Here is a 14,364-nt window from a genome sequence, read left to right on the forward strand (position 1 = left end):
ACGTATTTCGACCAAAACATATTCAAACAAGCGTGGAAAACGATTGCCAACCATCAATAAATTCCTCATATATAACCACATTGTGGTAATGTGGAATGAGTAGTGACTATATTCATTGTTATGTGGATCATTGTAAAGTAGTTAGATATCGGTGGAATTCCCAGGGACCTAAAAACAAGGATATCAAAGTCACTGCATCAAAACTCATCCACGAAGATATACCATATCGCAATCAACTTTAAGTAATACATACTTTTAAAACAGTCCCACTTAGATCATCTTCTTAGATCTATTATTGTGGATTGAGTCAGGGCTGGACTGGCTCATGAAAAAGGCGCCAACCCAAATTCCAAAAAAAGGCGCCAACCTAATCTTTAAACAAAGGCGCCAACCTAATCTCTAAGCAAAGGCGCCAGACCCCCTCGTAAGTTTTTGCATCAAACTTTTTATGCAAAAGTAAATCAATATTACTTGTGAATTTTTTAAGTTTAATTTTAATTTAAAGCCATTAAGTAATTGACTACTTTTATTGGGAATATGTAGTAAATTATATGAAGATGAGACAAAAATATAGCTTCAGTTTCCCAGTACCCTTTTATTCCGTTACACTCTTTGGTAGGTACTCTCTGGAGACTCCAAACAAATTTTTGAAAAGTCTGAGTAATTTTTCAACTACTTTTACAGAAGGACCTACTGGATCCAAAAACATTTAACAAAAATCATGATGATCGGTGTTCAACATAATCTTTTTGAATTTTTTCAAATTTTTAGAGCGCTCTAAAACTCCATATAATATAAGAGTAAACATCGATAAAAAATCCACAACCACATGGTGTCAGGTGATCCGTGACTAAGTTGTGGATGGTTTAGTAAAAGGCAATTCGGGCATAGTAAAACCGACTGCAAGGTAGAAAACAGGGCGGACTCCTGCTACAAATGTGGCAAGGGAGCACCAGGCACGAGAGTGACTGGTCCGTTTGGTAAAGAGTCCGGTCACAGATCTGACAGCTTACAGTGCCCGGAGTAAAAAAACTGATCCCGGAAAAGCGGAGCCTTAAGAGAGACCCTGCCACAAGTGACGAGGAAAGAGTGGATAAAAGCACCTAGGACCAGGAATCAGACATCGTACGGGTAAGTCAGTTAGAGAGATAAAAACTATCTAATACGAAGTTGCTTCAAATAAATGTGGGAAGGGCGACGGCCGCTCACGACGTTGCAGAGGTATTTTCAAGAAGGGAAGGTTATGACTTGATCCTATTTCAGGAGCCATATGTAAAGTTGGTCTCTCGACAAAGAATCATTAAAGATAGGAGATCTGATTGGAGAGAGAAAAACCTATCAGAATGGATCTACGCCGTGAGGCTTACTGTGGTAAATGACGGTAATGCACCTAGGTTCGTGAGAGGTAATAGTAAATCCTTTGTGGACATCTCACTGATTTCAACGTTACTTCTAAACAGGGTCATAAGCTAGACTGTTTTGGAAGAAGAATCGCTCAGCTTACATAAGTATGTGATTATTGAAATAACGAGCAAAAGGAAGAAACAGAAAGATAGAGATATCGATCTAAAGAGATTTTTAAATGAGGAGGTGGATGCTTTTGGCTTGATTGGTTCGAGATGCGAGGATGTAAGTTGATCGAGGGTCTGAGTGCGGTACCGGAGTTGGCTTCTATAAAGTCAAATGGGAGGTATGAAAGGAAACAACCATACTGGTGGAATGAGCGGCATGGATATCTGAGGATAAATTGTATGAGAGTAAGAAGGGAGTGCAAGAGGTTAATAAGAGTGCAAACAGGAAATTTGTAAGAGCGAATGAACGAGCGCAGAAAACCGCACATGTACATTAATTTAATGCCAAGGCGACGGTGGCATTAAACAGCAACATTCGAGATTGATACCTAAAGGCGCCCGAATCATAAAAGTGGTATTCGATTTTTTATGTAACATTACATTATTATAAAAATGATAGAGCCAAGAAAAATATATTTTTAGTAAGTATATTCTTCAAGATACTGTGTTAGAATCCTTGCCGTGTGTGGTCTCGTAATATCTTGGAATAGCAGAAAACTATTACCCATAAGCCCTGCATATCGCATCATATATTATGACCTCCGTTGTGTATTTGTGTGGTGTTAAAGTGCCCCTCTCAATCAAGAAGAGGTCCGCGTGTGCCTCAAAAAAAAATTCCTGCTCAAAACATTTCTGAGCCAGCACCAAAATTAACCCAGTGTTGCCGAGTGCAGGCAGCATAAAGTTCTGCAGCCGGTCGGTAGACCTTATTTCGACTCTGTTTATTAAAAATTGATATTCTACACTCATCCGTAAACAATACTTTTTTTCAATTGTCTATTGCCACATTGACGTGTATTCGGGCAAATGAAGGTCTTGGTCTTTTGTGAGCAGCAGTAAGTGATGGCTTCGTTGCTAAATTGCCAGCTGCCAAACACTGTTCTTTATCTAACGGTAGAACTGCTAATGAATGGTGCCTGGGCTTACCTACTCAATGCTCAATATGGCTTTGGAGTATTCTAGCAATTTGAGTCCGGTCTTACAATGCAGCAATAGTGAGAACGCGAACTTCTTTGATTGTTTTCGTCCTTTTGGCACTCGAAACGGGTCGCCGTTGATGAGATTCAGTCTCCAGAAATAGTTGGTAAATACGTTCTTTGTACATAGATAAACGACTAACGTTTAGTTATCTTGCTAGATCCTATTAGCTTACCCCATTTTCCAGCTATGTAACAATCTGAACGGACTTTAAATAGTTTTCCATCGTTATTCAGAAAGACCCTTCACGGTAACGAGACCAATGTAACGCGAAAGTATCTCAGAATCGCTTTAGAATACTAAATAGTTCACAGAGTTCTCAAAATCATCAACTCCGCGAAGCTTCGTTGATTTGTAAATACAGAATTCTGAGAACTTTATGATTTAATAGGTTTTGCGACTTTGTTTATTCTCTTTACCAGCTCAGTCTAGATTCTTCTTATCGAGCAGGGACCATGCTGCCCTTTGAGCACTTTATCAAATATAATCGATGTTACCAATTTTATAAGTGTGCTAGTTTCATTTACTAAGCAGAACGTAAGTATATGCCATATGTTTTCTTTACCTATTCACAATTTTAACCTTTTGCATTCATTCTAACGTGGAAATACTTCGTTCTAGGCACTGAAGATGATCTTATCTAGATCGAAAACGTTTTGCAATCCATTTGGATGACTTTGTAATAGTTTTTTCAATAAACTCTTTATATCATTGTACAAACGAAGTTTTTACTTTTGTATGATTTTTTTAATTATGCAAGCAAACAAGCAATTTGATTCAACCTGACCCGTGAGACTTGTTCACCTCTAAGAAAGTAAGTTCGGGTGTACCAATTCATTGGAGCGAGGTGTATTAACCCGAGTCTAAGACAGGAGTCACTACACCTCACCCCAATGCTCCAGGCCATCCATTTCACCCCTATAGCACGCTGATGCGCGATAGGGGCACAACTATCAGCCAAATGCTCTTTACGTGGTAATCCTGGGTAATAGAATTCTAACATGGTGCCCTAATCGATTTGCAAATCAGGCCAGCGTGAAGCGTTATATACCTATTATCTTCTTGTGACTTGTCCGCGGTACTAAAATTGCTTGCTTGGGCCCCAGGCCTCTGAACCGAGTTAAGCTCGGTTCAGAGACCTTGTGCTCAAGGGTTGGGCCCTACTTGGAAGGGTTTTTGTGTTTTCGTTTTGTTAGATTTTTTTTTGTTGGCTTGCTCCGGTGTTTGTAGTTTTTTTTTGCCGAGGCCGATTATTTTGGGTTTTTTATATTTTTTTTGTATGATGTTAGCCCGATCAAGAACAATCTGACCCAAAAAAAATTAAGGAAGGATGAAAATTTGGGAATAGGTAGTTGAAATTGTCTATTATTATATAAGAAAAAGTTTACAATTCTACATCCCCTCCATTTTTTTAAAATAAAGGGGAATACCCCCCTCTCGAAGGTGAAAAATATACATTTAAAATAAGTCCGGAATTGGATAAAATTACTAATTCTAAGCAACTTCTTTTCTATAGAGTTTTTTCCCCAAGTCAATACTTTTCGAGTTATTTGCAAGTGAACATGTTCATTTTTAATAGAAAAACGCATGTTTTTGGACGGTTATTCGGAGATAACTCAAAAAGTAAGTATTTCAGCGAAAAAAATATTTTTAGCAAAAGTATAGCTTATAAAATACTGAAAAAAAATGGTGTATGCTTGAGGTCTGTAGACCCAGTAGAAGCAGAGTTGAAGCTAATGAAAAGTGGGTTCTTCTTCATAAAATTCCAAATCGAATATTTCAATGTGAAATAACTCAACAACGGAGCACTTTTCGGGAAAATTCATTTCAACTTATTAAAGTGGTTAAAAAAAGGATTATTTTTGTTTTTTAAAAAATCTTGTAACATTAAAAGTAAGTGAATTACGCTCAAAATATTGTTGGTCCCTTTAATTTTTTGGTAAAAAAATCGCGAAAATCACCCCCTATTTAGCATCACAAATAAATTTTATCATTACTACTTTACGAGTTATTTTGCTTATGTATTATTTATATGATCTGTAAGTTTCATCGGTTCAAAGTGCTTATTTTTGCAAAAGCTGTAGTTAAAATGGCTTGAACGAGTAACTAATCACGAGTTTAGGCAAATTTTGAACAGCCATATCGTAATTAATTTTAGTATAACAAGAAAACAAAAAAGGAAAAATATTCAGAAAAGCAAAATGTAGATTTTATTACTCTTTAAGATTTTTGGTATTATTAATAATTTTTAAGTTAATTCCATGAACAATTCCATTTTTGTTTTCAAAATTAAAAAAAAAAATGTTTTATTTTAAATACAATTTTTTTCAAAACTAAGCACTTTGAACCAATGAAACTTATAGATAATATAAACAATACATGAGTAAAGTAACTTGTGAAGCGGTTACGATTAATTTTATTTGGGACGCTGATTAGGGGGTGATTTTCGCGATTTTTGTACCAAAAAATAAAGGGGACCAACAATGATTTTAATGCTAGAATTTTTTTTAAAAACAAAAATAAACCCTTTTTTAAAAACTTTAAAAAAATTGAAATGAATTTTTCTCGAAAAGTGCTTTATTTTTTGGTTATTTTCAGAACCTACTTTTCATTGGCTACAACTTTGCTTATAGGGGAAAGGCGGGCAAAACGGAGTAGCTGCCTAAAACGGGGTACCCCCTTTTTTTTCCAATATCACTCGCTCCATCTATACGACGTTAATGAAATTATATTATAGACGCCTGTTTACGCCTTCTGTCATAAAGCAGATATAATTAACTGTTAGTCGATTGTTGTGAAGAGTACATGTACGTTTTTAGTTAACCAAGTTATAATATCGGCCGAAAAATAATCCATCGTTAGTATTACTAAAGCAATTTATTATTTACTATAATTACTTCCAACTGACAGTGAATGTGTTCTAGAGTATTCGTTTGTCATTATGTTAAAAAATAAAAACTTGTAATAATTTAAACAGGTCATAATCTAAAAATCTGCTCTTTGGGCAAAATGGGGGTACCAATAGTTAGGGTAAAATGGGGTAACCTTTTTACAATACCTATTGGTAGTCTTTACCCTTTTTACCATACCAAGTAAGATAGCTGATGATCAAACCAAATCACAGACGAGTAAGAAATCGCAATTGAATAAAACTACAAAAGTAGAGTCAGATTCAGAAGGCGAAGATAGTGACACTGACTGGTTCTGCGGAAACTTTTATTCAAGTTCCACAGAAGGAAGGATAAGCTGATCCAGTTGCCTTAAACGGGCTAAAAATTCATGTGCAGGTGTAGAAGATGAGGATGATGAAGTAGTACTTGTATGCGAATTTTGTCAATAGGCTTTTCTTGGTTTCAATTTGGTACCCCATTTTACCCTATACTACGGGCATAATGGGGCAATTTACATTAGTTTCTGATTTTTCATGTAATAAAAAAAACTTTGACTTTTTTTAAATCTAAATTATATTAATAAATAGTAACTACTATAACAATTATTGAAGGGCTTGGGGCAACAAGGGACCTAAGCCACATTTTTTGAAATTTGAAGATTTCAGTAAAACTGGCTCTATAAGGCCGGCCGCACATCAAAGGAACATGAAACGTAAATTACGTTTCATGGAAATAAACCACTGCTAAACAAAATATACGTCCGGTCATTTATGACACTCTTCGAAAATAAAAATATGTCATGAGCATGAATCACACTCGTTTCATTGATAGGCGGAATTTTAGATTTGTTTAGCAGTGTTTTCTTTTCATGAAACATGTTTTTCGTTTTATGTTTCATGTTTTTCGTTTCATGTTTCTTTGGTGTGCGGCTTGCCTAACAGTGGTCTCCAGCTTCCAGCGAAGTTTTGCAGCTACGGGCTATAGATGTCGCCGCCAGGCTATAACGACCTTGTTGCCGACTCGCAAAATCACGGAAAATTTTGAAGCAAGAACTTCATAAGCCACAGTAAAATCAACATGGCGACAAGTGATCGACGAGTGCTGGAAGAAAAACAATTATTTTATAAGGAAAAAAACAGTAGTTCCGATTCGGATTTTGACTCTGACGATTCTGTGAAGGATCGAGAATATTCTCCCCTCACGAGTTCCAGTGAAAGTGATGAATCTTCTCCGAAAAGGGTAAGTAAACATTTTAGTGGCTTCAGACCTTCTTGCTGTAGGATAAGTGGCTTGTGTTTTAAAAAGTTATAATAACATTAAATTTACTTTTTTAGTAAAACGTAGCCATAAATAACCTGTTTTTAATTTTTTTATTGATAAAGAGGCCTTAACACTTATATTTTATTTAAATTCGTTTGTCAATGACACGTTTTAAGGCCAAAAAGTATTTTATTTAGTAGGTGGCTTGGTCCCTTCTTGACTAAAGAATATCAACTATATCAACTTAACACATCTAATTTTCACCCCTCTTCAGAATTGGTTAGAATTTGGAATACTCATACTGGCGAATAAGGGAAACAAAAAGACAAAATATCAAATTTTTATCTTAGACCGTTTCCGAAATGTGGTTGTGTAAAGTTTTCCAAAAAAATCCAAAACACCGTGACCATACTTTTTTGAAATGGTTGTAGAAGCTGTCCTAATTGAGCTAGAATGCTGGGAGAAGTGTTATTTTGCAGCATTTTTAGAGCTCTTTTGATAATATAATATACAACATGATGTTATGATAAAAAGGTTTTTCTCAACCAAAAAAATATATTTTGAATATTTTGATTAAGCTTTTTTCCAAAAAGTACATAATTTAAAATTTTCATAATATTTCTACAAATACATAGTACTGTTGTTAATAACATATAAAAATTTTATCATGGGATGGTGATGGATAATTTTTTTTATGTTGAACCCATCACCATCCCATGATAAAATTTTTATATGTTATTAACAACAGTTCTATGTTTTTGTAGGAATATTATTAGTATGGTATAGTTAGACCCAAACCCAGACATCCAAAGTGAAAGTTATCCTCCAACACCAAACTGTTCTGTATGGTCCACATAATGTTCAGAAAAAAGTCACACCATTTTGAGCGTCGGGTTTGGTGGGAGAGGGGGGAAAAATCTGCAAATTCGTAGTTTTTTACGTTTTTCGTCAATATTTCTAAAACTAAGCGGTTTAGCATGAACAACCTCCTATACAAAATTGTTCTTCATTAAATTTGAAATAAAAAAGGCTCTATGCATAACCCTTCTAAAATAAACGGTTCCAAAGTTACGGAGGTAGTATAGTATAATTGGTCCAAAAAAAGGCCTAACCCAGACATCCAAAGTAAAAGTTTTCCTTCAACACCACATTGTTCTATATGGTCCACATATTGTTCAGTAAAAAGGTACACCATTTTGAGCGTCCGGTTTGGGGGGGAGGAGATGGGGGAGAAGTCGGTAAATTAGTAGTTTTTTTAAGTTTTTCGTCAATATTTCTAAAACTATGCTTTAACGTAAGGAATGTTCTATAGAAAAATGTTCTACATAAAATCTAAAACAAAAAAGGTTCTATACATAATTGTTATAAAATCAACGGTTCCAGAGTTACGGAGGGTGAAAAGTGGAGGTTTTCGATACTTTTTATATTTACCGATTTCTCCCCCCTCTCCCCCCCAAACCCGAAGCTCAAAATGGTGTGACTTTTTTTCTGAAGATTATGTGGACCATATAGAACAATTTGGTGTTGGAGGATAACTTTCACTTTGGATGTCTGGGTTTTTGGTATAGTTATATCATAAATATTGCCCAAAGAATATAAAAAGTATCGAAAACCTCGACTTTTCACCCTCCGTAACTCTGGAACCCTTAATTTTATAACAATTATGTATAGAACATTTTTTGTTTGAAATTTCATGTAGAAAATTTTTGTATATAACATTGTTTACGCTAAAGCATAGTTTTAAAAAAATTGATGAAAAACTTAAAAAAAACTACTAATTTACCGGCTTCTCTCCCATCTCCCTCCCAAACCGGACTCTCAAAATGGTGTAACTTTTTAATAATAATAATAATAATAATAATGACTTTATTGCTTTTTTTCAAAAAAAAAAATACAAACTAGACAAACAGTAATAATTATAATAAAGCAAAAGGCGACGTTCGCTCTTAGATGATGTTCCTAGAAACACCAGCTAAGAAGCGCTCTTCCACGTAACCGCAATACAAATAATTACTATTCTAGTGTAACCTAGAGACCTTATTTACATGCTAAAATAAATTTATCGTATATGATAATAACACTAATTATCTATTTTTATTGAATAAATTTTTATTGAATAAACTTTCCAATCATTTAAACGAATGTAGCCAAATTTACTTGTTTATAATCTAAATTTTAATTTTATGCTATTATTAAATAGAGACTTTTTTACGTTGGATTTAAATTGAGAGATGGGTAAAGTTTTGAAATTTTCAGGGATCATATTGTACAGATTAGCAATATTGTAAGAGAAGCAAGATCGAAATAACGAGGTTTTATGTTTCGGTATATTAAGTTTATTTTTGAATCTGACATTAATATTATGTACTTCTGACCTTTTTTTAACTTTTTTATATAAATAATAGGGCTTTTTGTTTAGCATTATTTTTTGAAATAATACTGATCCGTGAAGAATACGCCTATTACTAACATTTAATCATCCTAGATCTGCAAGATGCTTAGAAGTTGGATTTCGACGTCTGATACCACAAATGAAACGGACACACATATTTTGAATTCGTTGCAAACGATTCTGATCTAGTTGTGTTAATGCTGGTCCATATATTACATCACAGTAATTAAACTGTGAAAGCACTAAACTATTGCAGAGCATAATTTTAGTGGTTCTATTAAACATTTGTCTATGTGAGAATAAAAGTTTTAAATTACAAAATGCTTTCTGAATTATTGATGAAATATGATTAGAGAACGTTAGGGAGTCATCTAATATGAGTCCCAGGTTTTTTTCACAATTAGATAGAATTAAATTTTCGTTATTGATTTTTAAATGTATTTTATTATTTACTCGATTTTTCTCTATTCTACGTCCAAACAGCATGGCTTTGGATTTTGAGGGATTTATGCTTAAGCAGAATTTGTTTGAAATGTCTGAAATAGATTTTAGTTCTTTATTAATTTTAGAACAAGCATTTTCAACTTCTGATTCTTTAAACTCTAAGGACAATTGTGTCATCTGCATAATAGTGAGATTTCATATAATTTAAATAACTTGAGAACTGGGAGGTGTATATCGAAAACAACAAAGGTCCCAATATAGAACCTTGCGGAACTCCTCGTGATAGGTATATTTTATTTGACGACTTTTTATTTAAAAACACGCTTTGAGATCTTTGATCTAAATATGACTTCAACATTTTTTGCGCTTGTTTACTAAAAGACATAAAATTACATAGTGAGAGAAGTAGAGGGTGGTCAATTTTATCAAATGCCTTCGAGTAATTGCCTGAACAATATGTGGACCATATAGAGCATTTTGGTGTTGGAGGAAAACTTTTACTTTGGATGTTTGGGTTAGGCCTTTTCTTGTACCAGCTATACAATACTACCTCAGTAACTTTGGAACCATTCATTTTAGAAAGATTATGCATAGGGCCTTTTTAATTTCAAATTTAATGTATAACAATTTTGTATAGAAGGTTGTTTATGCTAAACCGCATAGTTTTAGAAATATTGGCGAAAAACTTAAAAAACTACGAATTTACAGATTTCTCCCCCCTCACCCCCCCAAACCCGACGCTCAAAATGGTGTGACTTTTTTCTGGACATTGTGTGGACCATATAGAACAATTTGGTGTTGAAGGGTAACTTTCACTTTGGATGTCTGGGTTATGCCATCTTTTGGATCAACTATACTATACTATATAAAAAAAATTAAATTATGTAAGTACTTTTTGTAAAAAAAACTTAATCACAATATATATTTTTTTGTTCGAGAAAAACTTGATTATCATAACATCATGTTGTATAATATTATATCACTGTAAAGTGTTTTAAAAATCCCTGCAAAATGACACCTGTCCCAGCATTCTAGCTCCATAAGGACAGCTTCAACAACCATTTGAAAATATAGGGTACCTTCACTGACAGCGTGTTTAGCTAATTCTCCAGGAAGTAATAAACGTACGGCGGTTTGAATTTCTCTGCTTGTAATTGTAGAACGTTTATTATAATGAGCTAAACGAGAAGCTTCAGCTGCGATTCTTTCAAAAATATCATTTACAAAACTGTTCATGATACTCATAGCCTTACTGGAAATACCGGTATCAGGATGCACTTGTTTGAGTACTTTATAAATGTAAATAGCATAGCTTTCCTTCCTCTTTCGCTTCTTTTTCTTATCGGTTTTTGAAATGTTCTTCTGGGCTTTTCCTGCTTTTTTAGCAGCTTTACCACTCGTCTTAGGAGGCATCGCAAACACAAACTTACGCTTACTCCAGCAGTTTTATATCAGTATTATTGAAAACAGTACAAGTAACATTTAACAAGACTATAATGTTGATGAAGCAGAGGAACTAGACAGGGGTGATGAAACCGATTTTTTTAATGTAAATTAATATTGTAGGTATATTCTTTCTTTAAGAATTTATATTCATTTTGTTATTTTCAAAAAGGTCATAAGCCACATTTATTTGTTTAATAAATTTTTTCTTAAAACATGCAGTTTCATTTTGTATCCTTTTTTGAAAAAATATATTTAATACTTTATTATGCATGTAAGGAATTAAGGTAAACAATATAAAATATAAAAATGTGATTTCAGGATTTTGTCAAAAACTTTAAACGTGATTTACTCAAAACTTTTCAAAAGAGGCTTAGGTCCCTTGTTGCCCCGAGCCCTTCAATTATACCTGTCTTATTTTAAGACCTTAAAAGTTACAGATTTATTTTAAATCCCAATTTAAACCTTAAGTACCCCATTTTGCCCGCCTTTCCCCTACTGGGTCTGCAGACCTCACGCGTACACCATTTTTTTCAATTTTTTATAGGCTATATTTTTACTAAGAATATTTTTTTCGCTAGAGTATTTACTTTTTGAATTATCTGCGAAAAACCGTCCATAAACATGTTTTTTTTTTAATGAACATATTCACTCGCAAGTAACTCGAAAAGTATTGACTTAGTGAAAAAACTCTATAGAACAAAAGTTGCTTAGAATTAGTCATTTTATCCAATTCCGGGCTTATTTTGAACGTATATTTTTTCACTCACAAGAATATATTTTTCACCCCGTATTTCCCAATTTTTGTAAAATAGAGGGGATGTAGAATTGTAAAGTTTTTTTTATATAATAATCGACGATTTCAACTACCTATTCTACACAAATTTTCATCCTTTCTTTATTTTTTTGGAGGTTTTCGTAAAATTTTGCGTTCCCTGATCGGGCTATGTCCTGAAAATAAAATCTTAATTATTAGTAAAAATTAGCGAGTATGGGGCCCATACTAATTGCCTTGTCGTCGTTGATGGAGCCACGTATTGTCCACTTTTATTTTATATTTTATTTTACGTCTTATTTATTGCCATTTAATTTATTTCTTTTTTTGTCTGTGATCTTTATTTTCTTTAATCCACTATTTGTTGTTTTGGACGTTTGTGCTTCCATCGGTGGAAGGCGTCGTATCGCATTATCTCTCGCAGTATTATCAAAATATAAAAAAATATATATGTACTGTTATGATCTGCTTCTTATTAATTTTATATTAATTATTATTTATTTACAAATTGAAGAATCTCAGATGCAGAATCCACCAATTTAATAAATTAAAATGGTAGGTAGTATTTTAAAACTGAGATTTTTCGTGTTTGAAAGTTCTTACTGGTACATCCTTAATCTGCGACTTTTTCAATTAATAAGACAGCAGACGACGAATATAGAAAACGAAAGGGAAACGATCACATTTCGCTTTCATTCGTCTAGGAAAAACGGACAGCAGAGGAACTTACAGTACTCAAATCCGAGTAAAGGAAATATTATTTATTTGATTAATTATTTAGTTATCGCAAATCATACATAAAAAATGAATAAAAAAATCTCAGGTTGCCTTTTTATAATATTAAAAAAATGTCTAAATTATCTTACGTTATACTTATCTTCTCTCGTGGTTTCAGTATCTCTTAGTTTATCCTAATCGGGATAAAACAGGAAAAAGAAATAAAGCAAAATGTAAAATAAACATACAGAATTTTCTTTTATTTATCAAAATCAATACTCTAAAAATATATCAAATCTAAAACCTGTGGACACAGATGTCCGAATGAAATTTTTAACACTTAAATTTATTCTCGTTAAAAAAAAACAATTTATCGGTTTGTTCCCGATGACTTTGGTAAAACAAACTAAACAAAACAAATTTATGTATTCGCAAGATTACCTATATTTCCTATTTACTTTTTGAAATATTGGAATTTTAATTCATATGCTTTTTACTCAAAATTTTAGTTTCCGAACATAAAAATCTCTTTCACATAAATTGACTGACCTTTTGCTTCACTCACTCTGATGTCTTCTCGTGACCCAAAACAGCTCTCCCTCGTTGACTATGTTAAAGGCTACTCATCAAAGCCCTCTCCGTTCTCCAGCTTCAAAACTATCAGCATACCAGCACCAATTCTCCAAAACGATCCAAAGCCTCTTTTGACCAGTACTCGATTCAAACAGAACTCCAAAAATTCTCTGCTCTCCTTCTCACAATAATACAGAATCAAAGAGGTATTTCGTCTCAATTTGATCTGTCTCTCGTTCCACTTTTCAGCACTATTCTCCACTATCAAAAAATCACTGGTACTTGCTAACTACTTATCCACGAAAACGTCGACCGCTGCTCAGCGCTGCCAATAACATACTGCCTTCTTTTTCAAACTCCCTCAATCATTCAAACCACTTTTCTCCTTCCAAATTGCCAAGAATCAGAAACATTTCTCTTTTCCATTCGACAAACAAACAGTAATTTTCAAAATTATTCCGACCATCCTAATTACTTTCGGGGAACCCTACAACATTTACTCGGGGTGAAACAAAGATATTAAAATTCCAAACTTTCTTTTAAACCATTTTTCTAGAAAATGATAATTACCTCTACCTGTAGATTCTATAGTTCCCGTAATAAACAATCTTTTTCCATTTTAAAACTAAATACATCGTTCTTTTCACTTTAATTATTCACAAAAGTCTTTAATGGTTCATCGGAAAGCTCATTAAAAGAGAAATCTACTTACATCCAAACTAAATTCTAATAAATATTTACAGATCAATATACAGGGTGTATCCAATTTATGTGCCCGCGTTATTTAAAAAAAATTTAATATAATTTTCATTTTGCCTTTGATTGATAAATTGAAAACACAATAGTACTTTCTAAATTTTCTGGGTGGCCCGGCGCCGTCTTTTGTGACGCGCAGTGTACTACCATTTTTTCCACGGTACCGTTAGTAAATATTTTGAAAATGTAAAATTAATTATATAAAATGATACAAAAACTTAAACTTCCTAATATTTTTAGAAAATTTATTCAAAAATGGATTACTATACTGTATGTTCCATTTAAAAAACACAACTTTGGTTAATTTCGTTGTTCTGATTAACTCTCTATAATCAGTTATATACATCAGTTTCATTATAAACATTTTTGATGTAGGTACTCCATAGTTCAGGCATAACAAAAGAAAATTAATGGTTTGGCACATCCTGGCAGCATAAAATTGTTTTCGACTAACTATTGCTAATAATTGAAACACGATATGACCATAGGCTTACATACAACTATAATTACAGTAAATTCTGATAAAACTACCTCTATTGTGATAAATCAAGGATGCCCGCTTAC

General features: G+C 33.3%; 1 protein-coding gene across 1 annotated transcript; it reads right to left on the reverse strand.

Annotated features, from left to right (window-relative positions):
- Nucleotides 1–10,487: 10,487 nt before the first annotated feature.
- LOC126890034 (histone H2B-like) lies at nucleotides 10,488–10,968 on the reverse strand. Its single transcript, XM_050658855.1, has one exon. It carries the CDS (start codon nucleotides 10,947–10,949, stop codon nucleotides 10,488–10,490), a length of 462 nt encoding a protein of 153 aa, XP_050514812.1. The 5' UTR covers nucleotides 10,950–10,968.
- Nucleotides 10,969–14,364: the final 3,396 nt, after the last annotated feature.

This window comes from Diabrotica virgifera, chromosome 1 (genome assembly GCF_917563875.1).
Source record: "Diabrotica virgifera virgifera chromosome 1, PGI_DIABVI_V3a".
Classification (NCBI taxonomy): domain Eukaryota; kingdom Metazoa; phylum Arthropoda; class Insecta; order Coleoptera; family Chrysomelidae; genus Diabrotica; species Diabrotica virgifera.